At 52.9% G+C, this 27,639-nt stretch overlaps 2 protein-coding genes across 3 annotated transcripts; both read left to right on the top strand.

Moving 5' to 3' along the window:
* Window positions 1-413: 413 nt before the first annotated feature.
* PGLS (6-phosphogluconolactonase) lies at window positions 414-7,496 on the top strand. The gene is made up of 5 exons (XM_038566902.1): window positions 414-716; window positions 4,001-4,108; window positions 4,557-4,658; window positions 4,946-5,086; window positions 7,131-7,496. The coding sequence occupies exons 1-5, from the start codon at window positions 429-431 to the stop codon at window positions 7,266-7,268; spliced, it is 777 nt and encodes a 258-aa protein (XP_038422830.1). The 5' UTR covers window positions 414-428; the 3' UTR covers window positions 7,269-7,496.
* Window positions 7,497-10,502: 3,006 nt separating this feature from the next.
* On the top strand, window positions 10,503-26,725 carry NIBAN3 (niban apoptosis regulator 3). 2 transcript variants are annotated; one of them, XM_038566901.1, is made up of 15 exons: window positions 10,503-10,745; window positions 12,327-12,457; window positions 14,816-14,941; window positions 15,492-15,606; window positions 17,447-17,614; window positions 18,196-18,311; window positions 18,385-18,489; window positions 18,683-18,845; window positions 19,432-19,622; window positions 20,505-20,663; window positions 21,672-21,788; window positions 21,873-21,980; window positions 23,085-23,196; window positions 24,582-24,665; window positions 26,167-26,725. In XM_038566901.1, the coding sequence occupies exons 1-15, from the start codon at window positions 10,691-10,693 to the stop codon at window positions 26,271-26,273; spliced, it is 1,857 nt and encodes a 618-aa protein (XP_038422829.1). In that variant the 5' UTR covers window positions 10,503-10,690; the 3' UTR covers window positions 26,274-26,725. The 2 variants fall into 2 exon arrangements, with proteins under 2 accessions (XP_038422829.1, XP_038422828.1); XM_038566900.1 differs by having other exon boundaries at window positions 23,070-23,196.
* Window positions 26,726-27,639: the final 914 nt, after the last annotated feature.

Genomic DNA, 27,639 nt, shown 5'->3' with positions numbered 1-27,639 from the left:
CGCTTGTAGTTTAATTAAAAGAGGGAGACAACAAAAAGCAACAAGATAAATGTTATGACAAAGTCCATCAAAATGTGCCTTTCTCCAGGAAGTCTCCCATCTCCTCCCTCCATCCCACCCCACAATCCCCTCTTGGGGACCCCAGCTCAAGGGTCCTCTCCGGCCCCGCCCTGACACCACGAGGCCGAGGGCAACCGCACCGGTTCCGCCTGCCCCAGCCCAGGAAGGAGCCCCGGCACTGCGTGCAGAGAATCAATAAGCCCCTTCGGATCTACGGCGGGTCCCCTCCGCGCCCTCACTCGTGGGACTGCGCATGCGCCACAGACGGCCGCCCGAAGGTCCTGACAGCCGGGCGGCGGGGCCGGCTTCCGCGCAGGCGCACTGGTGGCTGCCCGGAGCGCTTCCGCCTCCCCGCCGCCGCCGTCGCCATGGCCGCGCCGGCCCCGGGCCTCATCTCGGTCTTCTCGAGCCCGCAGGAGCTGGGCGCGTCGCTAGCGCAACTGGTGGCGCAGCGGGCGGCGTGCTGCCTGGCGGGGGCTCGCGCCCGCTTCGCGCTCGGCCTGTCGGGCGGCAGCCTCGTCTCCATGCTGGCTCGTGAGCTGCCCGCCGCCGCCGCCCCCGCCGGCCCCGCCGGCCTCGCACGCTGGACCGTGGGCTTCTGCGACGAGCGCCTCGTGCCCTTCGAGCACGCCGAGAGCACGTACGGTCTCTACCGGGTGAGAGCTACGGGGGCCGCCGGGGGTCACGCCGAGAGGGCCGCGCCCACTGTCCGCGCCCGACTACGGGGGCCGCTGGGGGTCATTTCAAGAAGGCCGCGCCCACCTCCTGAACCCCGTCGCGGGGGTCGCTTAGGGTCACACGACGCCCTCTGCCGCCATCTGGGAATGGTCGGCTGGGAGCCCTGAACTCCCACCTCCACTGCCACCCTTGGGGGCCGGCGGGGGCCTTGAAGCCCCGTTATGCTTTACCCGGTGGCCAGGTAGAGGGAAGCGCCGGGGCGAGGGCGTGGAGGTGAAACAGTGACCTAGAGAGGCCCAGGCGCCGGGTCTGGTAGCTTGCAAGGGCTGACTTAGGGAGCGGCCAGGCAGGAGGTGTCGGCTCGCTCATCTCCAACCTGGACGCCTTTGTGGTGATCTGCACGCAGCGTTTCGGCGCTGGTCGCCTCCCAGGCTGGTGATCTTTGGCTCGTGGGCTCAGGTCCTATAGAATCAGGGAAACTGAGGCCTGGAGGAGGCGTGGTCCGCCTTGCGGTTCTCCGCCTGCATCTGAGGCAACCCCTCCCCCCTAGACGTGGAAAAATGGGAGGTGTGGCAGGGGCGGGCGTGGCCAGAGGCTTCAGGTCACTGGGTCCTGGGTGTGTTGCTGTCTCTTTGCATAGAAGCTTGAGCTGATTTTCTGGGGTTCTTTGTTTGTTTTGTCATAAGAAGGAAGGTCTACTGATTGCGAAGCACTTTATCCACACCATCTCACGAAATTTCGCAATAACCTGTGAGGTGGAGGCTGTTAGTTCCTCCGTTTCATAGATGGAGAAACGGGCCAGAAGAGGAAAGCTTGTGTGCCAGGATCACTTAATGACCAGTCGGGGAGCCAGGGTTTGAACTGGACCCCCCAGACACCACCTGGGACCTATCTCAGGGGTAGGGCCTTGTCTTCCTCAAGAGCTTCATTAAAAAGTGGGCTTGATCTTTCCTTCCTTCCTTCCTTCCAAACACACAGAGAGGGGCAGAGATACAGGCAGAGGGAGAAGCAGGCTCCCTGCATGGAGCCCGAAGTGGGACTCGATCCCGGGAACCCAGGATCATGACCTGAGCCAAAGGCAGACACGCTCAACCGCTGAGCTTCCCAGGTGTCCCCTCATGTTTCTTTCTACTTTGAATGAGTTTGAAGAACTTTTGCTTTTTTTGTGTCCCTGTATCCAGCACTGAGGACACAGCAGGGTGCTGGGCAGTTCTCTCATGGGACTCATAGTGGGGCATTGGCCACCTACACACAGGGCAATAAACAAGGGAAATACACTCAGAGCATTCACATAATGCAGTGTAGACAAAAGTAATAGTGTAAGATAGGAAGTGCCCCGGGGAGATCCTTCAGCGGGGACGGTGGGGCAGGGGTGCTTTGAGGGATGATGTTTGAGCTGAGGCCTGGAGGTGTGAGGACCTGGCTGTGCGCAGAGCTGGGGCAGAGGGTATGGCGAAGGCAAACACTATGCCGTGAGAACAGATGTGGGGCAAGGATTTGCTGCTTTTGCCAGTTCCCTGGTGAGAGGAGTCATGTGATTCCCTGGGGCTGCCATAACAAAGGACCACAAACTAGATGGCTTAAAACAACAAGAATTTATTTTCTCAGTTCTGGAGGCCAGAAGCTGGAATCCAGGTGTTGGCAAGGCCTTACTTCCTCTGGAAGCTCAAGGGGAGGATCCCTGGCCTCTTCCAGCCTCTGAGGGCTCCAGGTGTTTCTTGGCCTTCAATCTCTGCGTCTGTCTGTTCATGGCCTTCTCTGATTCTCTCTGTGTCCTGTCCTTAGAAGGATACCAGTCATTAGATTTAGGGCCCACACTAATCTACTATGAAGTCAGCTAATGACATCTGTAAAGACCCTCTTCCAAAGAAGCTCACATTCTGAGGTTCTGGGTGAACATGAATTTGGGGGGCCGTGAGTCAACCCAGTATAGGAAGGCAGGATTGCTTCTATCCTCAAGGACGGATCCCGTGTCCCTTCGGGCTCTCTCGGTGTGGATGGTCTCCTGTTCACCTTGTATGCTCTATGGGTTTCTACTGCTGAGGTCCGGGCTTCATCTGGGCTGGGAAGATTAGCTGGGGCTGCCTCCTTCCTGGGAATGGTTCCTCAATGCCTTCAGAATGTTAAGAGAGAAACAGTCCGATCAACCAGCAGTTCCACTTCCAGGAACCTACCTGACTGACACGCCAGCCGCTGATTCCCTGGTAGGAGCCCAGCTAGAGGAGGAGGGAATGGCTCTAAGCCTGTAGGCAGAGTGCAGCTAAGGAGAGGATCACGGGACTGAAATAGGGCACTGATATTCCCCGTTGGCTTGGCTTTGCTCAGCGTAATCCCAGAGAATGTGTATAGATGGGGACCTTGGACAAAGCAGAGAGGTCTTTCCAACAACAGATCTGACCCCGTCCCTCCTTGGCTCACATACCCTCCCTGGCTCCCCGTTATTCTCAATACAGAGCTCTTACTCCTCAGGCCACTGTTCAGGGCAGTCAGCCCTATGTGGTATGGCATGTTTACTCCGTGTCCCTGTCACTTGCCCCCTCTAAATGCAATATTTTTTTCTGCTTCCTTCTTTTTCTGTGTGGCTCAGCTTGGCATTATCTCTGTGGCAAAGGCTGCCAAGATCCTGTGTAAAGGGAGGTACCAAGGTAGGGGTCAGCAGTGTCTGTCCCAGAGCAGATCAAAGGCTCATCTGGGGAGATGAGGGAAAGGGCTAGAGCCCTCCACCTTGTAGGAGGCCTGACTCCAGGTGCTTCCACAGAAATTAAATCCATCTTTCAGAGGCTATGGTGTGTGCTATATGCTGGGCATGGGCACCCTGTAGTGGCAGCCTGGAAGAGAAGTCAGTGCTTATCAAATTTGTGGCGCCTCCAGGCCACAATGAGGGGACAAACGGGTGAATGCTCGGAAAAGGTGGTTTGAAGGATGTAGAGGAGTTTCCCAGACAGGAGCAGTGGCTTACGTGTGGGTTGGGGTGGCAAGGTCAGCAGGACCTCATGGAGGGCACAGAGGGGCTGGGTTTGATCCTGAGGTGCAGGGAACCCTGGGGGGTTGGAAACAGGGCTGTGGTGTGGCTACTCGGGTGCAGGCTGGGGCCAGGAGGCCCCCAATCCTGCTGGACTTGAGAAAGACTCCTGGTGGAATGCCACTGGGTTCCTGACTCCCACAGGAGGTGGGTATAATGGCAGTCCTGTCCTGGAGGCATCCTCATGCCTCTGGGAACCATGCGTTGCTGTTGGTGACTTTGTCCCTCCATCTCCTGCAGACCCACTTGCTCTCCAGGCTGCCCATTCCTGACAGCCAGGTGATCACCATTAACCCCCAGCTACCTGTGGAGGAGGCAGCCGAGGACTATGCCAAGAAGCTGAGACAGGTGAGTCCCAGAGTGTGGCCCCAGGGAGGCCTCATCCATACAGTGGTGATGGAGCAGCCCTGCAGGCGGCACTGCGTGATTGTCACCAGCAAAATCTGCCCCCCTCTACAAGGACAGTTGGCAAATGCTGTTCCACCCTGGACAGATGCCTTTGAGGATCTCCCTTCTGAGAGGCCACAGCCCCACCTTTGGGTCCCTGAGGGCAGCCCAGCTTCTGACACTCTGGGAGCAGGCCTGGGTTCTCACATCTTGGGGACAGTTGTGTCCCCAGACTCTTGGCCAGTCAGATAGGTGAAATATGGAACCTCATAGAGTCCCTTTCATGCAGGTGAGGCTGAGTCTTGCACCCTGTGTTATAACCACTTGGGATTCTTTTTCTGACTACTGTTTGTTTGTGCCCTTGGAGTATCCCCCACAACCTGTCAGGACTGTCTTTTTTCCCACCCAGGCCTTCCAAGGGGACTCTATTCCAGTTTTTGACCTGCTAATTCTCGGGGTGGGTCCTGATGGCCACACCTGCTCACTCTTCCCAGACCACCCCCTCCTGCAGGTAAGCACCCCCACATGGGCCTCTGCTGACCAGGGCTTCCAGAGGGAGGGCCACTTTTGGGCGGCTGGGTACCCACAGCGGGATTTGAGTCAGCCTTTGCCAGTTGGCTGGGCTTAAACTCTTTTGAGCCTCAGTTCACCCATCTTAAAGTGAAGGTTTAGATCAAGCACCACAGGATTAGTAGGAGGGGATGGAATGATGGATGGACCATGCTAAGTGTGTATGAGCTCACAAGAAGTTGAAGTGTCATTGTCCTTCTACCTCCACTCTGGGCCTCCCTCCCCTAGGAACGGGAGAAGATTGTTGCCCCCATCAGTGATTCCCCAAAGCCACCACCACAGCGCGTGACCCTCACACTTCCTGTGCTGAATGCGGCCCGAACTGTCATCTTTGTGGCAACTGGAGAAGGCAAGGCTGCTGTCCTGAAGGTAATGGCTGAGGGCCTCATTCCTAAGAAAGTCAGGCATGTGGGCCCGGGGATAGAATAGAGCCCCAGACATTATTGTACTGGAAGTACCAGGTCTCAGGGTACTTTAGTAATTCTTGGGTTGAAGAGGAGATGGAAACTAATTAAAGGTTAGTTAGGAACAAACTGTTATGAAATCAAATTGATGGGATGAAGCTAGAGCTGTACTCAGAGGTAAATTCATATTGTAAAAAAGGCAGTTTTAAAAATTGTTAAATAGGGGCACCTGGCTGACTCAGTCGGTAGAGCATGTGACTCTTGATCTCTAGGGTGTAAGTTCAAGGCCCATATTGGGTGTAGAAATTACTTAAAAACAGAATCTTAAAAAAAAATTATTAAATTAAAAAAAAAGTTAAATTGAGCGCTTTAGATTTAGGAAAAAGAATGATAACATAAATTAGAGAAAATTAGTGGAAGGAATAACTGACATTAAAGTCAGAAATTAGGGATGCCTGGGTGGCTCAGCGGTTGAGCATCTGCCTTTGGCTCAGGGCGTGATCCCAGGTCCAGGGATCAGATCCCACATCGGGCTCCCTAAGTAGAGCTTATGTCTCTGTCTGCCTCTCTCTCTCATGAATAAATAAATAAATCTTTTTAAAAAATAAAATAAAATCAGAAATTAATGAATTAGTTAAGGGGTGCCTGGGTGACTCAGTGGGTTAAGTGTCTGACTCTTGGTTTTGGCTGGGTAGTGATCTCATGGTCGTGAGCTTGAGCCCCATGTCTGGCTCTGTGCTCATCACGGAGTCTGCTTTGGAATCTTTCTCCCTCTCCATCTGCTTCTTCCCCTGTTCATTTGCTCTCTGTCTGAAATAAATAAATACAATATTAAAAAAAAAGAAATTGATGAATTGGTTAATATTCTTAAAAGCTTAATGGTGATAGATTCCCAAAGATAGACCTCAGACAAAACTAATCAGGGGGGAGAATTATGTAGTAGGAATAGGTAAAAAATGGAGGAATAAGAAAAAATGATATACTTATGCATAGCATTTTAGGAAAATATAGAATAGATAAGCTATTAATAAGATAATAAAAATATATTTTAATCACTGTCACTGAAAAGGCCAACTGTGGAAGAAAGGGGAAATGTTTTTAAAAATTAACAAATAATAATTCGTCCTCCCAAACTGTTGAGCCCAGATGTCCTCACAGGGTGCTTGGTGTTGGGGTTAAGGGTGCAGACTGTAAAGAATCCAGCAGACCAGCATCCCTACTGGCGATGCCCAGCCAGGCCTTGGGCAGCCACTTTACCCCCCCCACCCAAGCCTCTACTTTCCCATCTGCAAGGTGGGTTGGGAGGGCCCCTCCCCATGGACCTCCTGATGGTCAATCCAGGCGATTTTAACTCACATGAGGCCACCCAAGCCGCAGCTTCCCCAACTATAAAATGGGGGTGGGAACAGAGGTGACCTCACAGGGCTGTGGGCAGAGTAAATGAGTGCATGGGATAGGCCTGGGTATTAGGAAGTGGTATTTATAATTCCTACTCATCGTGAGGTCACATCAGGGGATCAGCACACCATGGCCCGCAGGACCAAATCCCACCAGCTAAGAAGGATTCTAAAGCAAACGGGAAAAAAAAGCAAAATCAGTATTCTCTGACGCGTGAAAATTCTATGGAATTCGGATCGCAATGTCCATAAATAAAGCTTTACAGGAATAGGCTGTGCCCGTTTGTCGATGTGTCATCTACTAACACCTTTTACTATGTAACAGCAGAGCAGAGTAGTTGTGACTGAGACAGAGTGTGATCTGCAGAGCAAAAGTGTGACTCTAGCCTGTGCAGGGAAGGAGAGCTGACCCTCATATCGAGCAGTCACAGGTGATAGGTAGAAAAGGAAAGGACCTGCTGGTTGGTTAAAGCTAGGACAGCTGGCAAGGCAACATCACATGTTGAGAGTAGGAGAGTCTTGTCTGTGGGGGTGGGGGGTCATGGGAGCTCTGAGGGGTGCTGGGGGTGCTGGTGGGCCTCATGCTTTCATGCTATTGCCCTTTCTATGCAGCGGATTTTGGAGGACAAGGAGGAGAACCCCCTCCCCGCCGCCCTGGTCCAGCCCCACACAGGGAAACTTTGCTGGTTCCTGGACGAGGCAGCTGCCCGACTCCTGACTGTGCCCTTTGAGAAGCATTCCACGTTGTAGCTGGCCCCAAGGGACACCGCAGCGGGGACCACAAAAAGCCCTTGTGGGCAGGGACCTTCCTGGGCGGGATCCCACTGCCATCACCACTCCAGGCTTCATTTTCAGGAAGCTACGTGGTGCTGCTGGAAGGTCACAGGATCCAGCCGTCAGCCCTGCCCTGGGGTGCTCAGCCCACCAGCCGTGGCTCGGGGTGACCAGATATTAAATGGAGCATTTGCTTGAAGTCTCCACTGTCTCGTGGTCCTTGGAGGGCAGCGGGACCAGGGATGCCCAGGCTGACTGTGTGATCTGAAGCCCGTGTCCCAGCGCATGGAGGTCAGGGAGTTTCCCTGGGGGAGTTTCCCGGGGCTGCCGGAGCAAAGTACCACAAAATTTATGGTTACCCACTTCAGGAGGTCAGAGGTCTGAAATCAAGGTGTCCACAGGTCCTCCCTTCTGGAGGCTCTGAGGGAGAATCTGTCCTGTGCCTCTCTTCTGGGTTTTGGTGACTGCTGGCACTCTTCACGGGCCTTGACTTGTGGACACATCATTCCAGTCTCTGCCTCTCGTGTCCTGTGTCCTTCTCCCTCTGTGTCTCTCTGTGTTCTCTACCGTTCTAGTGAGAACATCTATCATTGGCTATAGGACAACCCTAGATCCGGGGTGAACTCTTCTCAAGATCCTTAAGAATTATAGTTGCAAATAAGGTCACAATCTGAGGCTCCAGGGGACATATCCTCTGTGTGTGTGTGTGTCTGTGTTAAAAAACACGTAACAAAATTTAACCATCGTAGCCATTTTTAAGAGTCCAGTTCAGGGGCATTAAGTATGTTCACACCATTGTGCAGCTGTCATCACTGTCCATTACCCTAATTCAGTCTCATGTCCTCAAGGTTCATTCATGTAGCCGGGGTCAGGATCTCCTTCCTCTTTATGGCCGAAGAATGTTCCATTGTATGTATGTGCCACACATTTTTCCATTCATCTGTCAGTAGACACTTGGGTTGCTTCCACACTTTGTTTATTGTGATAGTGCTGCTGTGAACACAGTTATATAAATAGCTCAAGACCCGGCTTTCAGTTCTTTGGAGATATTTCTAGCAGTGGACTTGCTGATTCATTTGGTGATGCTATGGTTAAATTTTGAGGAACCTCCATACTGGTTCCTACAGTGGCTGCACCATTTTATATTCCTGCCAGCAGTGCCTAAGTGTTCCAATGTCTTCACATCCTTACCAACACGTGTTTTGTTCTTTTTTTATAGTAGCCTGTGGGTAGACGTATCCTTTTGGGGTATACCATTCAGCCCATGATACACTTGACTGAGCTCTCCTTGCACACATAGGGCCAGTGGCAGCCTCTGTCCCACTATGCTGCGGGCCTTCTCAGAGCCTTGAATGTGCCAGGACGCCTCAGTCTGTGATGTTCCAGGCTGTAGCATTTTCCCACAGTGTGACTGCATGACCCACCTGTCAGCTTCATGGCACCAGGGCTTGCAGCGGGGGAGGCTGGTGGGCACGGGGGGGCCCCAGCCATGCTTGAGCTATGCCAAGTTTGGGGGCTGGGCACGTCCCACAGGCACCTGGTCTGGCTGTGGGGATTGAAACTCTGAAGCCAAAAACCACAGAAAGTGAAGTTTCCTTTAACATCTTGTCTGGGTCAATCACTCAGATGTGAGAGTGAGGAAGTGGGTCAGGGCCAGGGCGGAAACGTGAAGAGAAGCAGAGAAAGCAACCCAGCCATGGGCTTGGGCAACAGCAGGTGGCCGTGAACCTGGTGCTTCAGGCAGAAGCCAGGATGGGGGTGCCAAGAAGCAGAGGGAAGTGATGAGACAGGCATGGGGACCCCATGTGGGGGGCCTCTGGGACAGGTCCCCTTTCTGCCCCTCTCCCTGTAGGAGTAGCCCCCCCCTGCTCAGACCTGCTTGTGTCTGCCCCTCACTCACCTCCCTTCAGCCTACCCACCTTGTGCTGTGCCAGAACCTGTCAAACAATCCCCACCTCAGGGCCTTTGCATGTGCACTACCCAATATTCTTTTTTCTCCAGCTTTTTGCATGACTTGGGCCCTCACTTGCTTTAGGTTGAGGCACAACATCACCTCCCTGATCATGCTCCACCCCTGGTACTTTCTCCCTCTTCCCATTCCATTTTTCCTCCTTACCTTTAACATTATCTGACCGTTTTGTTGCTGTGCCAACTGATGGTCCATGGGGGCTGACCATGGTCCATTTTGCCCACTTCTGCATCCCTGGCACATCATTCAAGGATGACAGTCAGTCTGGCAACGAGTGATGGTTGTCAAGAGAAGACATGAACCTGGGGCATTGGTGAGGATTACAGTCAGATGTTCCTGGTGGCTTAAACAAAATGGAGAGTTAGCTTTTTTTCTGAAAGGATGCCACCCAGGGTTGATGGAGCAATGTCATGAACTCTTCTGGGACCCCTGGTTCCCACATCGTAGTTGGGTCATTGTCATTATGTGGGTTTTACCTTATGGTCCAAGGTGGGCTGCACATGCTCCAGTCATCACATCCACATTCCGGCCCCTGGAACTCAACACTCCCCTCGTCTGACACCCTGTGAGAGTCACATTTGATGATATTTCAGCCTGGAGCAGACTCTGCTCCTACCCTTCCTCTCTTCCTTCATCAAACTGAGGGCTGCTCTCTGCCAGGCACTGGAAAAACAGGTGAAGGCGTAGGAAGATCCAGCTAACCTGACGAAGTCCAGTGCTATGTGCACTGATGGAGGACAGGCTGACAAAACAAACACAAGGGGGGCACGTCCCACCAATCTGTGGCACACCAACACCCCCCCACCCTATCCCCCTGCCCCAGCACTGGCCCCAGGAACTGGGGGTGTCTGTCCAGCTCTGCTTCTCCGGTCTGGGGGTTGCTGGCGGCTGGGTCAGTGCTGGATCCACTCAGCACCCAGCAGCACCCAGCAGGCGGTAGGCACAGTGGAAGCAGGGAGCGGGTGTTTAGACACCCTGTCCCTGCCCATCCCCCTCCCCTGTCCCACACACCAACAACTGCTGCTGGTCCTGCCAGGTGTTGGCCCTGCCTCCCTCCTCCAAAGCTAGGATTCTAGTCTTCCATACTCCCAACCACCCCTGGGGCTGCCCCAGTGGCCCCTGCAGAAACCAGCAGCTCTGAAGGCCTTGTCCCCAGGGGAACTAGGAGGACGCAGGTGCAGGGTGGGGTGGGGCAGGGCAGGGGTGGGGTGGGCATTCCCTTGCTCCTTCCCCCTCCCACCCCGACACATGCATTCACACAGGGGCCATGCTCTGGCTTCAGAGCCCAGGCAGCTGGTCTCAGCAGCATCCAAGCCCCTCATCGGCTGCCCTGCTCCTGGGGTGCCCCTGAGCCCAGAAACCTCGGGGCTGTGGGAGGGGAGGTGGCGTCTGCTTTGCTCTCAAGGGAGCCCCTAGAGACGGCAGCAGGATGGGTGGGCGGCCCTCGAGCCCCCTGGACAAGCGGCAGCAGCAGCACCTGAGGGGTGAGCCAGCATGGGGTGAGGTGGGAGTGGGGCAAGTGGAGTTTGGGGCTAAGGTTGTCAGACACAGTGTCTGAGAGTAGTAGGATGCCTACTAATGGGAATTCCAGATAAGTAGTGAATACTCTTGTATAAGTATGTCCCAAATTTTGCATGGAAACATACTTAGGCTAAAAAATGGTTCCTAATTTCTCTGAAATTCAAATTTAATTGGTGTCATGTATTTTTATTTGGTAAATCTGGTAACCCTATTTGGGGCATGGGTTCAGGAGGAGGGCGAGGGACCAGGTGGGAGGTGTCCCAGGCCCAGCCAGATCTCCTGGGCTGATTTTCCTCGATGAGAAGGTTCCAGCAGGGCCTCTGCATGGGGACCCTGGGGAAACAGGCTCAGTTTCTGATTCGAGACTGAGAGGGGCTGGTGCCCTCACATAGTTGAGCACCTACTGTATGCTGGGTACTGGGGACACAGTGGGGTTGAGAATGTTCCACTCTCCTGGGCTCATAACCTGGACCAAGAAAGAAGATCAAGTTACATTACAGGAATGGCAGGTGACGGATGAACGCAGTGGAACCCCATAGGTTCCTCAAGTCGAGGGAAGAAGAGGCAGGTAACTGCCCACCATGGAGATGATGGCCAAGCCAGGGCGGGAGGATTGTGATGGAGTTGGTGGGTAGGAGATGTGGGAAGAGCATCCCAGGTAGAGGGAACAGCATGTGTACAGGCATGTGGTGTGTCTTGCAAACACTTGAGACCTACCATTCAAGTTCACACCATGGCCCTGCCCTCACTCGCTGGGTGGCCTTGGGCAAATGACGTCAGCTGTCTAGGTCTCATTCTCTCACCTGTAAAACAGGGATAGCAACGATGTCTAGTTATGGAACCATTGTAAGGATTCAGTAAGTTACTTTATGCCATGTATTTTTTTTTTCTATAGTGGCTTAAACAAGATAAAGATTTATTTCTCTTGCCTATAGAGAGGTACAGTGGTGGGCAGGCTGATAAAAGTTAGACACCTGAATTCCTCCTGCCACATGTGGCTTCTGTGCCCAAACCCACCTCATGGTGCACAATAACTGCTAAAGCTCCAGCCATTGGGTCCACATTCCACGCAGCAGTTTGGATTTACGTTTTACATTTAGCCAAGTGCACACATCTTTGGGGAACAGTTTGAAGGACTTTGAAACTTGTGTGATCACTTCCTAGATCAGAATGCAGAAAGTTCCCTTGTGCTAGGGTGAGGCTTTTAAAAGATTTCAAAACTCTCCCCAGGGAAGGGGCAAGAGGAAACTTGGGGGTTCATTATCTTGATCGTGGTGATGGTTTCTTGGGTGCGTAAAGGTGTCAAAGCGCGTCAGATTGTAAAGTTCATTCTGCATCAGTTATAAATTAAGCCTGAGTCCCTAACCCCCCACCTGGCCCCCATGTGGATAGAAACAGCCTGTGGAGGGTGAGTGGAATTTGGAGCATGTCTTGTTAGGCAGCTTTGGGGCGATGGTGGGAGCTCACACGTGGCCTCCCTTGCCTGTTCTGACCCCTGCAGGGCCTGGTGGACGCCTTACCTTACCGTCTCCTTGCCCCTGCAGGCCAGGTGGACGCCCTGCTGAGGAACTTCCTGCCCTGCTACCGCGGGCAACTGGCAGCCTCTGTCCTGCGACAGATCTCCCGTGAGCTGGAGCCCCGGGAGCCCGCCGGATGCCAGCTGATGCGCAGTAAAGTGGGTGCCGCAAAGGAAGAGGGTGCTGAGTGAGGGAGGCTGGGGTGGGGGGCTTTGGTTCAGTCGGGGGCCCTCCTTACACCTTGACCCTAGCTGGCGCCAAGACCTGGGGAGACCATTAAGATTCATTCTTTGAACATTCACCGGGTACCTACTGCAAACCATGTTCCAGGCTAGACACTGGGGACACCGCACTGCCCCCCTCTCCCCTCACCCAGGGTCATGGTCTGATATGGGGAGAAATGACCAAACACATTAACATATCATGATGCACGATAACTTCCCATAGGTTGCTATGGAGACAAGATGAAAGGCCATGTTGGGAGGTCGGGGAGTTGGGGTTCAGGGAAGGCACTCTGAGCTGAGATGTAAAGGATGAGAAGGGACCAGATCTGGAACCCAGAGTGGGAAGGGAATTCTAGGCAGAGGGCACAGCCAGTGCAAAAGCTCTGGAGTTGGAGAAGCCTCGCCTTGTCTATTGGGCAAGAGGCATGCCCATTGGACCCTCACGCCTTTGGACATGTGGTGCGCTCTGCCTGGTGCCCTTACTGTTCTTCCTCATGCTCCAGACATTCTTCTTCCAAGAAGCCTTCCTTGATCACCACAGCCCCTTCCTGGGTTGGGTGCTTCCTCTGGGATCCCTGTCCCGCTGCTTTTCCAGGGAAGCCTTGGGTCACACGTCTGCCTCCCTCACTTGTCTGTCCTGTGAGGGCAAGGGCCAGCCTTGTCCACTCACTCCCCCAGACCCCTTGTGCTTATGTGTTGCCTACACATAGTAGAAGCTCCAGGAGAGTTTGTTGATGGAACATAAGAGGGTGGAGCTGGGACGCCTGGGTGGCTCGGCGGTTGAGCGCCTGCCTTTGACCCAGGGCATGATCTTGGAGTCCCAGGATTGGGTCCCGCATTGGGCTCCCTGCATGGAGCCTGCTTCTCTCTCTGCTTCTCTGTCTGCCTATGTCTCTGCCTCCCTCTCTGTGAATGTCTCTCATGAATAAATAAATAAAATCTCAAAAAATAAAAAAAAAGAGGGTGGAGCTGCCTGGCCTGGCTCCAGATGTCTCCTGAGCCAACTAATGGCTCCATGTGCTCTAAACAACTCACCCAGCCTTCATCAGCCTGGGAAATGAGTCTTCAACCAGTGAGGAAACCGAGGCACAGAGAGATAGGGTGACCTGCCTGAGGTCACTCTGCCAGCAAGAGGCAAAGCATGATCTGAACCTAGAGTCCGTGCTGGTTACTGACACTGGGTCCCTGCCCCAGTCGACTCTGAGCTTCTTCAACTTCCCTCAGGTGCCTCTTTTCCCAGCTGTGCCTGGTCCTGGGCTGGAGGCTCCCTGCACTGTGGACACAGCTCACCTGGGCTCTCCCTGTCCCACTTGGGGCATCATGGGACCCCAGGTGTGGTCCCCACCTGCACCTTCTGTCACCTGTAGGTTCTTGCCACCTGCGCCTTGGGCACAGTTGACTTTGGGGTTTGAGCCATGGTGGAGGGGGTGGGATTTCCCCCTTGCTTCAGTTTGAACATTTTAGAAAATTCTTATTTTATGTATAATTTCTATAATAATGCTTTAACAATATTATTCTGAAAAATCTCAGGCCTCAGGAAAAATCTGGAGAATCATTCAACAAACCCCTGAGTTTCTACCACCCCATCAAAGAATGAAAAGATCACAAATACGGTTAATTATTCATTGAATATTTATCGAGTGCCATCTGTGCACTGGGCCTCGCTCTGGGACCCAGTGATGAAACAAAACGTGCACAATTCAGATGGCCAGGTAGTGAGAGGAGCAACAAAGATAATAAAACAACGTGATGTTCCACCCTGCCCCAGGGAGGGGGTCTGTGGACAGAGGACCAGCTGCTTCGCATGAAAGTGAACTGCACCTGCTCCCTGAACGAGCAATCCCACTTGTATTAGCTAACGTTGCGTAATGACACATGGCACCACCAGTGGCTGGAAACAACACACTTGTGTTCTCTTACAGTTGCTGTGGGTCAGGAGTCGAGACACAACCTCCTGAGTTCTTTCTTTTGGGGTCTCTCACAGGCTGCAATCAAGATGCTGACCAGGGCTGGGGTCTCATTGGAGGCTCAAGTGGGGAACGCCCTGCTTCCAAGTGACAAATTGTCAGCCTCCCAGGACTGTAAGGGGCATTATGTCAGTTTGTATTTGGAAGTGTCCCAAACAAGTGCATGCTGTTAGCATGTGAGAAAGGATAGCAGTGCCATGTCAGCAGCCCCCGAGCTCCCTGTACTTGGTGGAACCTGAGATGGGGTGGGGGGTGCTTTCCAGGTGGTCTGGACATGGGGACAACAGTCTTTGCCCCTGACATCCACTGGTCCCTCCTCCTGCAGAAGCTTCCCCGAGTCCGTGAACACCGAGGGCATCTGACCCAGCTTGGGGGCCACCCACCCCGATGGCAGCCCATTTTCTGTGTCCTGCGTGGGGATGGCCGCCTGGAGTGGTTCAGCCTCAGGGAGGTAAGCAAGTGGCCCTCGTCCCTTCCTTCTGGCCTCACCATCCCACTCCTATCAGCATGGGTTTGGGGTCCAGCTCCCAATGTGATCCTCTCTCTTTTCTTCATTTACCTAATATGAATCGAGGATCCTTATGAGATTGGCTTGGGGTGGGTGACTGGGTCCTGCTGGGCTGGGTAGGTAAACTGAGGTCCAAGAGTGGGAATTTTCTCATGGTCATCAGCAGAGCTGAGGTTGAAACTGGGAGGACGTTTGTGCATCCCATCTGGCTGGGGAATTCGGGCAGGTCATTTGTGCCCTTGGGACTCAGTTTCCACCTCTGTGAAATGGGATGATGGTGGCCCAGACCACAAGGGGTTGTGAGGATTCAATGAGATAATCCTCATACAATATTTAGGACTAGCCTAGCACATAGTGAGTGCTGGGTGCTTGACTACACGAGAGGGACAGGGGGACTTCCCTAGCCAACCCTAAACCTTCCCCTGATCCAGTTAGGACATAGAAGCCACAGTTTAGAACTGTCGCAAGCTGATTCTCTGGATGCCTTTCATAGGAATATGAAAATGGGGGCCATCCCCTGGGCTCCATGACCTTGACAGGGTATACTGTCCTGACTTCCCAGCGTGAATATCTCCACCTGTTGGACACTCTCTGTCCAGTCTCCTCAGGTAAGGTCCCTAGGACCTCAAGAGCAGGTTTTTTTTTTTTTTTTAACCTTAGAATTGTTGACAGTTGGGGCCAAATCATTCTTTGCAGGAAAGGAGGGCACCCTGTGCATTACAGGATGTTGAACAGCATCCCTGGCCTCCACCCATGTGATGCCAGGAGCAACCCCCTATGCGAAGGGTGACAATCAAAAATATCTCCAGACATTGCCAAGTGTCCCCGGGGGGTAGCATTGCCTTTGGTGTGCACCCCAGCTCTAGCAAGAGAAATATCCACTCTCACCAGAGAGAGAAGGAGAATTAGAACATTGGACCAGGGGATCCCCGGGTGGCTCAGCGGTTTGGCACCTGCCTTTGGCCCAGGGCGCGATCCTGGAGTCCTGGGATCGAGTCCCACGTCAGGCTCCCAGCATGGAGCCTGCTTTTCCCTCCTCCTTTGTCTCTGCCTCTCTCTCTATGTCTATCATAAATAAATAAATAAATCTTAAAAAAAAGAAAAAGAACATTGGACCAGAATCAAAGTAGCAAGGCTAAAAACAATAAAACCTGGTGTCAGCGAGCATGTGGGGATATGGGCACTGGTGGGTGGGAAAATCACACAGATTTGCTGCAGGATGTGTTGTTCAACCCAGCATTTCCAGGAGGGTTTTCCCTCCCTCCCCTCCTCCTTTCTCTCCCTCCAGCCCCCCTCTTTCATTATCACAACACTGTGCAGGAATAGGGAAAGGAACTGCATTATTGGACTGGTGGCATATGTATGATGAGTGCTCAGCACGGGGCTTGTGTTATCTCACTGAGTCTGACCAACAGCCGGCCCCATCACTAACTACCCCATTTCACAGCCGAGGACACCGAGGCTGAGGACTGTCAGGACCAGAATCGCACTTCTGCTTCACGGTGAAGCTATCCTGCCCCCAAGTGATGCAAAGATGTAGCAATAAAGACAGTTCGCAGAAATGATGATACTGTTGAAAATATCAAAATCCATCCAGATACCCATCCTTCAGGGGTTGATTAAATAAACGATGGTCCAACCCTTAGAAAGGATAGCGGTGTAAGCAGCCGAAGGTGCCCCAGACATATACAAGAGCAAAAAACTCCATCTTGTCACAAAAGCCCGCCTCACACACTTTGTGTGGATTTTAAGATCTAGAGTAACGTCCCCCAAAGTGTTAAAGGCTATTATTACCTCTGGGCACTGCGGCTGAAGGACCAGGGTGATCAGGGATTTCTACTTTCTGGATGACTGCATTTCACTGCATATCCCAGGTATGGCTCTGGAAATCAGAACCAAACACTGAGGATTTAGGACAACCCCAAGTAAATTAATTGAAAAGAAATTCACTCATTTTGTCCCATCAGGAGGTCATTGGTATCACTTTGAAGCCCATTTCACAGGCAGGACACCCAAGGTTCAGATTTAAAAAAAAAAACTGCACCTATGTATAGAGCTAGCAAATGATTTGGCAGGGTTTTGATCTGGACCTGGCTGACCCCCCTCCCCCAACCCCCCCCCCCCCCCCACTATGAATTGGTAAGCAGGGCTCAGATCACTTGCCAACTCAGCTAGAATGGCAGTGGCTGCCCAGGCCTCTGTGTTAAGGAGGATACTGAAGCTGGGAAACTGCTGGGATGGATGGTCGGTGTCTGCCCTGGGCTCACCTCCCTCTGGGTCTGAGCTTGAACAAGGATAGCACAGTTATGATAGCACGGCTCATGCTTATCGAGCAACTGCCCATGCCGGGGGCTCCTCTAAGCATTTCATGGGTGTTTTCTTTTAGTGAACGAATGATTGTGGAGTGAGTGAGTGAATGAAGACACAATCTCCACTGTCTGCTTGCAGGAGATCATACACAGGAAGAGCCTGACCCCCTCCTGGAAATGCCGGTGACCTTCCCCCTGTTCCTGCAGCACCCCTTCCGCCGGCACCTCTGTTTCTCTGCAGCCTCGAGGGAAGCACAGCGCGCCTGGAGGCTAGCCCTGCAGGGCGGCATCCGGCTTCGTGGCACAGGTGGGCCCTGGGAAAGCTCAGACAGCCGTGGGTCTTGGAGTCCTGCCCCTGCTGGCTATGGAGTTGTCTCCAATTTCTAGTTTTCTTATTTATGAAATGGATTGGGGTGGTGGGAGACAGAAGCAACCATAGGCAGTTATTAGTGACCAGGGCTGCGATGGGGACGCAGCCCTGTGGGAGCTTAGCCTGGGAGGTCAGAGAGGGCTACTCGGAGGCGGGATGTCCAGCCGGGGGTCTGACAAGGATAAGGGGCCAGCCAGGTGAAGAAGGGGAACAGGACCGACACATGTTGAGCAGGTTGTTGAGTGCACAAATGTACTTATGTGGAGCGGCTGTGACTGTCTACCAGAGGATGCTTTTTCCTAAATCATATTATAAAGGTGCCTTATGGGCTGGTGATGTCCTCGGGCACCGTGTTCCCTGCAGAAGGCACTGCTTGTGCAAGGGTCTGGAGATGGGTGAGCCTCGGGTGCTCCGGGACTGGGTGAGGAGGCGGAGGGCTTCCTCCCCGGGTCGTGGGGAGCCAGGCGGAGGTGCGAGCAGGGGAGGAGTGGGCTGACACTGAGGAGCTGCCCCCGCAGTCCTGCAGCGCAGTAAGGCCCCCGCCGCCCGCGCCTTCCTGGACGCCGTAAGACTCTATCGGCAGCACCAAGGCCACTTTGGCGGCGACGACGTGACCCTGGGCTCGGACGCCGAGGTCAGTGCCGCGCAAGGCCGCCCCCGGGACCCCTCTAGGCCTGCTGGGGCGCCCACGGTTCCCTCTCCCGCAGGTGCTGACCGGGGTGCTGATGCGGGAGCTGCTGCCTGCGCTGCGAGCCCAGACGCTGCCCGGCCTGCGGGGCGCGGGCCGCCACCGTGCCTGGGCCTGGATCGAGGTACGCGCGGGGTCGCGGAGGTCGGGCCGATGCGGGACGGACCCGGGGGCCCACCTTGCCCCTCCTCGCGACTGGCCCCTAAACTCTCTCCCCGTCTCTCCGCGTCTCCATCTCTCTGTCCCCGCACCCGCGCCCCATGTCCGCTCCCTTCCACGCCACTGGCCCGTGGGGTCCCCTCGGCCGGGCGGGACAGCTCCTAGACGCGGTGCACGCCGCCGTCCTGGCCGGGGCCTCCGCCGGACTCCGCGCCTTCCAGCCGGAAAAAGACGAGCTGCTCACGGTCCTGGAGAAAACCATCCGCCCCGACGTGGACCAGATACTGCGGCAGCGGGAGCGCCTGGCGGGGAGGCTGCGGGGTGAGGCCTGGGGGCGGGGCCTGGCACATGGGGGCGGGGCCTGGGCAGACGGGGGCGGGGCCTGGGCAGGGAGGGGCGGGGCCGGGAGCCTGACTGGTAGAAGGGGAACCGGGTGGGTATAAGGGGTCGGGCGGAGAATCCCCGCCCTGAGACACACAGGGCAGGCGGGGTGGGGTGGGGGTGGGGGGAGAAAGGAAGGGCACGAGAGACCCGGGGTCAGTGGGAGTCAGGGCGTGGCCTGCGAGACAGGGGCAGCGTCCAGAGGGAAGTCCGGGCGAGGTAGGGCGTTAGGCTACGGATGGAGCCAGGGACACCCAGTCGGGAAACAGGCAGTGGCCGACCTGACCCGGGATACCCCCGGCAGATGGCAGAGGCTCCCACTCTGCTCGTAATCCAGACTCGGCCTCTGGCGTGTGCGACTTTGAGCTGGATGCTGCCAGACTCAAAGCCTCAGTTTTCTCCTGTGTAACAAGGTAGACGAGGGTGCCCAGAGTCTGAGCTCCTGCCCTCCTCCTGTTGGCCCATGGCTGCCTCTACCCGCGAGCACCTTGTGGAGGAGATCCAGGCCAGTATCTTCCACTCCCAGTCCAGGTCCAGGGCCCTCTAGAGTCGTGCCTGTGCAGGAAGGTGGACACACAGCTGTCCCTGGTCACTCAAAAGCTGCTGAGCACCATGGAAGCCGTTCTCTCAGCAGTGCAGACCCTCCTAGCTCAGGGCATGGACCGCCTGTCCCGCCACCTGCGTGGGAGCTCCTCTGGCACGTGGCTGCGCAAGGAGGTGAGCTCCAGTTTGGGGGTGGGGGATGAACAGGCAGTGTGCTAGCTTTACAGAAGCGTCATGTAAATTGTTTCATCTTTCCAGTTGAAAAACCTCTCTCGAAAACCTTTTCTGAACTTTGTTCTAGGTTGCTTTTTACTTATTGTAGACCACCATGCTATGGTCATTGGGGGCACAGTTTAAAACATGGTTGGGGGGAGGAGTAAAGTGACAAGAGTAGCATTTTAGCAACATGGGTCTTGAGTCACCTACCCTCAAATTCCTCCTGTTCCCATTCCTTTGTTGTTAGAGTCCACCCCATCCCCTAAGCCAGTGAACTCTGCTCCCTGCAGGCCACCTCAGTTCTTTTGATATTAAATGATCACTTACCGAGTGCCAGGAAAACCTCAATTCATTAAACTTTCACTTCATAATCACCTCCTCCAGGAATCTCTCTGCTCCCTCTCTGCATCCACAACTACCTGCTTCCTTCCTCATAGAGGTGTTTACATACCTCTGTAGTGGTTTATAGTTTATGTCCAACTTTTCTGTGAGCTCCTTGAGGACAAAGACCATATTGAATTACTCCATTTCTGCAGCCGCAGAGCCCCCCAGCATAGATGGGGCATCAGGTGGTGGGTGTAGATGTGACAAAGGCTATTGCTTGTTTCCTCTCAGTCATGCCAGAACTGCATGTTAGCCTTTTTTTTTTTTTCAGGTTTCACCGTTTTATGTCCATCACACCATACCTGTTACTTTTATTATGCATTTTGGGGGGTAATGACTGAGGTGGGATGTGTTTCCATTTGCATATCTCCTACTATGAATTGGCTGTGAGATCCTTGGCCCTGCTTTTCCATCAACTGATGGTGTTTTTCTCACCTGCCTGCCACTGGAGTCCAGGTTTACTCATTTGGGGAGATGCCCTGGGACCCAGAGCTGATGCAGACCTGCTACCGTGAGGCTGAGAGAAGCCAGGGCCGCCTGGGTCAGCTGGTGGTGCCATTTGGCTTCTCTGGAACACGAAGCCTCATGTTTGGGGCTCAGGATCTTGCACAGCAGGTGAGGGGGGAGCGGGAGGCTGCAAGGAGGCAGGCAAGGGGAGCAGCCCCCACTGAAAAGGTGCCAAGGATGTGCTGGGGAGACCATGAGGGCAATAGACCTGGCCTCCTTCACTGGGATCACATGTGGGAGACAGGGCTGTGGTGGGAACACACAGAGTTAGGAGAACCTCCAGGAGGAGAGGACTTTCAAACTGAGGCAACAGGGGGATAAAAGGGGTGGGGTATGTCCTGGGTAGAGGGAGCAGTGTGGATCAGCTCTGGGAAGTGAGGGAATTTGTCTGCATTTGGGGGAAGTGAAGCCATTGATAAACATTGGGTTGTAGGTTTCAAGCAAGGGCAGAAAGGTGGGAGATATGCCAGCAAGATATGGACAGATGGGTCAGGGACTTGAATGTGGGGCTAAGGGGCCAAGCACTGCCCTGAGGGCAATGGGAAGCCATAGCAGATGTGTGAGCAGGGGAGGGGCGTGACCAGATTCAAGATTTAGGAAGCCCTGCATGCTGTGGGGAAGGGGAGTTCTTGGGTACAGGAGTAGAGTAGGCAGGAAGGAGACCTGAACCAGAATGGGTGCTGTCAGTAGACAGAAGTGGGGTGTGTTTGAAGGCCAAGAGAATAGGACCTGCTAATTGACATGGTGAGTGAAGGAGACAGGGATTGCAAATACTGAGTGCTGCCCGGTATAGTTGTTCAATTTGTACACTGCACAAGAGCACTCAGCCAAGGAGGCTGAACTCTGACCAGCTCTCTGCTCCCCAGACTGAGCACCCTGGCACCATCCTCCAGGGGGGAGGGCACTTTCTGCTAGGTTATATATAGCTTCCAACTGATTGCATGACTCCCAGGTCCTGAGTGGAGGGGGATGCCGTTTCTTGAGACAAAAAGGAGGTTGGGGCAAAGTGGCTGGTTGGGTCAGTCTGGATGCTGAGAAGGGTTAGCCAGGCAGGTGCGGGGCCCATAAGGCCAGAGCATGGATTCCCAGGGGTTTTATCAGTTACTCTTCCTGCAGCTTATGGCTGACTCTGTGGCCACCTTCCTCCAGCTGGCGGACGAGTGTCTGACCACAGCCCTCAACTGCACCCAGGCTGCCCAGCAGCTGGAGAAAGTCAGGGGCCGTGTGCTGAAGGTGAGGTCCGCTGGGGGAGGGGGGCACGGCAGTGGGCCTGGGTGCTCAGCTGGCCACTGGACCAGCCACGTGTGTGTCCTGCAGAAGTTCCAATCCGACAGCAGCTCGGCACAGAGGGAGTTCATCCGCGGGTGGCTGCTCTGCATCTTCTTGCCCTTTGTGTTGAGCCAGCGGGAGTGGAGCTGCAAAGTGGTGAGTAATGGGGCACGCAGGGGCACATCCTAGAGGACAACTAAGTGTCTGTGTCCTTCCTTCCTTCCTTCCTTCCTTCCTTCCTTCCTTCCTTCCTTCCTTCCTTCCTTTCTTTCTTTCTTTCTTTCTTTCTTTCTTTCTTTCTTTCTTTCTTTCTTTCTTTCTTTCCTTTCTTCTTTAAAAATATTTTATTTATTCATTCATGAGAGACAGAGAGAGAGAGGCAGAGACACAGGTAGAGGGAGAAGCAGGCTGCATGCAGGGACCCCAATGTGGGACTCGATCCCGGACCCCAGGATCACGTCCTGAGTCAAAGGCAGATGCTCAACCGCTGAGCCACCCAGGCGTCCCTGTCTGTGTCTTTCTATACAGTGGACAGAGTGCTCGCTCCTTCAGAGCCACTGTGATGATAAGAGATTATTGTGCCCTGAGCCCTATGGCCGGGTTGGATGACTCTTCTGGGCTTCCTCAATGCCCTCTGCTTCTCCCAAGAGAGTGCTCGGCATCTGTTATTTGAGAGCCAGGGTGGGGGCCCAAGCAACGCATATCAGTGGGTGACACAGGCTTCAGAGAAGGGAGGAGGCAAAGAGGGAAAGTATGTATGTTGGGAGGTTTTCCGGGTGGTCCAGGAGGCTCTCCCTAAGAAGCAGTGAACCGAGGGCATGAGCCATGTCCCGGGGAAGGGTGGTCCAGGCAGAAGGCACAGCATGTGCAAAGGCCCTGAGGTAGGACCATGCTTGTGTGTGGGAGGAATAGTGAGGAGGCACGTATGGCTGGAACTCAGTGAGTGAGGGCATGGGGAGAGGGTGAGAGAGAAGGTCACAGGGGCCTGGTCACACAGGGGCATCGGGCAGGTGCTGATGAGATCCTCTCGGAGAAGAAGTTGGATGGGAGGGCTAGCAGAGATACTGCACTATTCCCTTTGAGATATGATGGGCTGGGTTTCATCAGTCCCCACAACACCCTGAGGGAGGATGGATCACAGAGGCCATGTTATAGATGAGGACATTTAGACCCAAGGCGCCCCCCGCCCCCTGCCAGCTAATCAGGGTCAACATTGCAGCCCTCCTGTCCAGCCCAGCCCCTCAGCTGCCTCTCTTCCAGGATCTGCTTGAGTTAGAAGGAGACGTCCTTGCTGTGGGTAGCCCGGCCCTGACCCTCGAAGGCATCTATGAAGACATTGTCCAGGGGGTCCTGCTTCAGAGGATCAATGGAGGTGAGCCCCATTCCTCTATGGCTCAAGGAAGCCTGGTGACCCCTGGCTGTGTATACCATGTTCTGCCAGGCTCCCCATCGCCTCTTACTTCTGGTCAACATTAGCCCTTTGGCTGAGGGTAGGACTGGGACAGATGGGGACTGGGGTGAGTGAGTCTTTGAGGGGCAGTGATGGAAGTTCCTAAAGGAGGGAGTATTGGAACAAGGTTGTGAGGGGTGTATAGGAGTTCTTAGGATGAAAGGAAGGAGGCAAAATTCAGAAACTGGGGGTGGACATGCATATTTATTCATTCAGCAACCACTCTTTTTTTTTTTTTTTTTTTTTTTTTCTGGGCTGGCATTAAAGCCCCAAGGATTCTTGAATCTTCCGGGCTGGAGAGTAGCTCTAGAACCATCTCTTCTCCTTCTTACTTCATTAGTTGCTCATGACCCAATGCCTGAGACTGCAGAGATGTGTGCTGGGATGAGCCATGTGAGATTGAGGGACTGTCAGGGCCTCCATGTGGCTGATGCAGAGAACATGGAGGAGAATGGAAAGAGAGGAGGCTGGAGGCTGCCAGGGCAGGTGTGCAGGGCCTGGAATAACAGGCAGAGGAGGTTAAGCTTTATTGAGCGGGCACTGGGGAGCCATGAAGGGTGTGTGAGCAGAGGGCAGCAGTGACCAGATTGGAAGCCAGGCAGGAAGCTGAGGGCACAGTTCTGGAGGCAAAGGATGGACTCAGGGGCAGCAAACAAGTGTATAGAGCCCAGGTATGAGGCTGAGGTGGGAGTCTGAGGTGGTTGGGCTGGGCATTGCTGAGTCTACAAGTGGGGCCGCAACACTGGGGACAGTGTATACAGGAATAAGTGGGGTCCTGAAAAGCCTCTATTTGAAGGACACAGAGGAAGAAGGGACACAGAAGGAGGAGTTGGAGATGATGGGAGAAAGCCAAAGACGGTAGGATTTGGGGAGCCAGGAAGTAAGGATGCAGATGTCCTTGGTCTTTGGGCATCCAAACAAAAAGAACTAAGTTCCCTTAAAAAGGGGCATTTTAAGTAGAAAAAAAAAAAAAAAACTATTCTCTAATTGGAGAAAAAAAAAAAAACCTTAGAGAGCTTCTGTTCTTAGAGATTTTACATGTCCTTAGTGTCACTCCAACATTAATTGACTTGCAATGTCTGCTCAGAGTGCTGTGTTGGCAAGTGGGGCTGGTAGGCAGCGCAGTGAAGGTGTGGGGATCAGCTAGCGATGTCTGCCATGGGCACAGTATGGAAAGAGGCTTACTTGAATCACTCATTTTGGGTTCCTGGTTGAGACATTTCCTCCCATCCTTTGCCCTCCTGTGGCCTCTCTGAGAGAATGCATGGAATCCCCAGGTGGGTCCAAGGGTTTATCTTTTGCTTTAGAATTGAAAAAGGCCCTCCGTGTCAGTGACGTGTCCTGCACTTTGGATGGTTGCTCAGCGGCCCCATGGGACCAGACAGGAGTAGGTGAGCACCTCATAAGCTCTTGGGCCATTCTGCTAAATTGTTGGGGGGCAGGGGACCTCCTATGGGGTGTAAGGGATGGTTCTAAGTGTGGATTCCTGGGTGGAACAGCGTATACCTTACATCCTGACCCAGAGGGTTGGCCAAGCTATGGTGAACAAGGGCAATGGGGAGCAAGTGTTTGTCTGAGCCACAGAGGTACCCTCTGACATGGACATCAATTGGTGTCCCATTTCGTCTTGCCAGGACTCTGTGGAGTCTCTCCCAGCAGCTACCAGTTCCCAACACTGCAAGGGGAGATTCTGGTGATGGGGGCCTTGGGTCTACCACAAGTGAGGGCTGCTCTGGGAGATGGGTACAGGGAGCCATGCTCAGGGCCAGGGCAGCCTGCCCTCCTACTACAGGATCCTACAGTGAGCTCTTTGTTGGAGCAGTAAATGCATGTTGGGCTGGGGCTGGCATTGCTGCTGGTGCAGGGATCCTCAGCTCCAGCTGTAAGATGGAAATGCATCATGGGGACTTCTCTGAAATGGGGCAGAAAACAACTGGTCCAACTAGAAGCAGACCAGTGGGCAGGACGGCTATGATCTGGATATTCAGAACCCAGGGCAGGTGCAAGGATTCTGGAACAGCTCACACCTCAATCCCCTTGAGACTTGCTATTCTGAGAGCCTTGTGAAGCCACCCAACTAAGTGGCTTCTATATGACCCACAGAAATTCTGAGATAATGTGTGCTAACTTTTAGAGTTATTTGTTACGCAGCAGTAGCTAACTAACATGCTGCTGATCTGGGATAAATCCTGTAGTCGATCACTGTATATAAACTGAAGAATATTCACATGTACTGGGATAAATGAAGATTAAACTGCCTTAGGAAGACTTCCGGATGTCAGAATATCTGGGGAATCACAATTGAGGATGAGGGATTACAAATGGGGCCCCTTAATCTATTTGACTAGAATCTAACCAGTGATGGCCATTTTGCTTCTAGTCTTTTGAACTAACTGTTACTGCTGTAGAGAATGACCTGGTACCTACTGTCCTGGCAAGTGCAGGTCCCTAAGGGTAAATCCCCCAGTATGAAATCTCAGGGTCTCGAGCATTTGTGTTTGGCATTTCAACAGCAGTCTCCAGAGCACTCTCCACCAGGGTGGTCCCACCTGGTACCCCTCACCTGTGTGCCAGTGGCCCATTTCCCTCCAGGCTGCACAGGCTACCAGCTGACTCAGGATTTCTCAGATCTTCTGAGTGAAAAACGGTGTCTTGGCATCATTATTGTGAGCATCTTTTTTGGGAGATGAGATTAGCATCTTTTCGTGTGTTCAGGAACTGTTTTTAGCTTCTTTTCTCTGAAACTTTATTCCTCTCCTTGGCCCACTTATCTTCTGGGCACTTGTAATTTTCTGTTCAGCTTCTTTTGCTGGGCTTGCATTTACTGAGCATTTATTATGTGCCAGGCATTTGATGTGTTTTGGCATCCTTATGACGCTTTGTATTTTGCAGATGAGGAAGCTGAGGCTCAGAAAGGAACTTGCCCCGGGCAGCCAGGCTCTGGTGCTGAGGTCCAGCCTTTCTGCCCGCTGCCTCCTCCGAGAACATTCTGCAGCTAAGTCTTCAGCCACTTCTGTCCTCATTCGTTCACAGTGGATAAGTGTGTGCTAGTGGAATTTAAGAGTCAAAGCATATGCACCATTTCAAGCCTTTTATAACCCTCATACCACCTCCACCTCATTCCTCTCTGAAAAAGCTGGTCTTTTTTTACACTCCCATCAGCAGGATTTGTGCATATTCTCCATATCCTTTCCAAACACTAGAAATTTTCCTAACAGAGCAAAAGTCAATTTGAAAGACACACACATTTCATTGTTTTATTTTGAATTTCCTTAATGATTACACTGAATCTAAACATGTGTTTATTGGCCATTTTTATGTTTGTGCTTTTATTTTTTTAAGTGAATTGCCTGTTCATGGCTTTTACCTACCTTTCTCTTCAGGAGATTTTATCTTTTTCTTATTGATCTCTAATAACTCTTTGTATATTAAAGATATTAATGCTTTGTTATACAGGTTACTGGTATTTTTATTCTTAGCATGCTGTGGACCTTTTGGGTTTGTTTATTTGCTCCAAATCTTAACTCAGTTTCAAGTTTCCCAGCTGGGAGCGAAGGATTTGCTGACTTCCCTCTGCTTGCCAGAAAAGTCATCTGTCTACCCGGGGTTTGGCAGCTTCTCTGTATCACAAGCCTTCCAGCTGCTTCCGGAGTAGGTTCCGGGAGGGATTTCCCCAGGGTCTTTCTCGGTTCAGCTTTCAGAGGGGAATGTGCACACTCTGTGGAGTTGGTTTCCTTCCATTCCACCCTGGAGTTTTCAGCCTCCCCAATAGAAAGATTCTCTTCACTTTTCCTGACTTCACCCTCCAACTCAAACCTCTGAGATACATTTGTGCTTCATGGCCCTCATACAGCTGTTTTTTTTTTGTTGTTTGTTTGTTTGTTTTTAAAATTTTTAACCCAAGATATGACGTTAACTGCAAAATTGAAGCAACAACAACTTGTCATCCTGCCACCTTTGAGAAAATCACTATTAGCTTTTGGTTCTAAAATCTTCCAGTCATTTGTCAATTTATCAGGGTACGGGATGTGTCTTGTCACTCTGTTTTTCTAACTTAATATGAATGATCTTTCCTTGTCAGGTCCATAGAGTGCAAAATTGTTTTTGCCATTTTATTCCAGAAAGTTTCAAACATACCCCAAAAGCAGAGCCCCCTGTGTGCCCCCACTTAGATTCCGCAGCGACCAAGGGTGCCCTGATTCCTTTCCTCTACATCCTTCCCTCACCTCCTTAGTCAGTCATATAACCAGTACATTTGAGGTGTGTTTCCAAAATACTCAGCAAAAAAACTGAACTTGTGTAAAAATGGTTGTTGTAGAAAAAAATGGAGAACAGAAGCAAAGGAGAGAAATGAAATTGGAAGAA

This window comes from Canis lupus, chromosome 20 (assembly GCF_011100685.1).
Source record: "Canis lupus familiaris isolate Mischka breed German Shepherd chromosome 20, alternate assembly UU_Cfam_GSD_1.0, whole genome shotgun sequence".
NCBI classification, from domain to species: Eukaryota; Metazoa; Chordata; class Mammalia; order Carnivora; family Canidae; genus Canis; species Canis lupus.
The sequence above is the reverse complement of the archived record's forward strand: the minus strand, read 5'-3'. Positions and strand labels throughout refer to the sequence as shown.

Excerpts from the sequence above, each read along its gene's own strand:
- PGLS (XM_038566902.1), top strand. The coding sequence starts at position 429 with ATGGCCGCGCCGGCCCCGGGCCTCATCTCGGTCTTCTCGAGCCCGCAG. Across the intron at positions 717-4,000 it reads GCACGTACGGTCTCTACCGG|ACCCACTTGCTCTCCAGGCT; the intron begins GTGAGAGCTACG and ends CATCTCCTGCAG. Across the intron at positions 5,087-7,130 it reads GCAAGGCTGCTGTCCTGAAG|CGGATTTTGGAGGACAAGGA; the intron begins GTAATGGCTGAG and ends CTTTCTATGCAG.
- NIBAN3 (XM_038566900.1), top strand. The coding sequence starts at position 10,691 with ATGGGTGGGCGGCCCTCGAGCCCCCTGGACAAGCGGCAGCAGCAGCAC. Across the intron at positions 18,490-18,682 it reads GTGCCTGGGCCTGGATCGAG|CTCCTAGACGCGGTGCACGC; the intron begins GTACGCGCGGGG and ends CGGGCGGGACAG. Across the intron at positions 19,623-20,504 it reads GCACGTGGCTGCGCAAGGAG|GTTTACTCATTTGGGGAGAT; the intron begins GTGAGCTCCAGT and ends ACTGGAGTCCAG.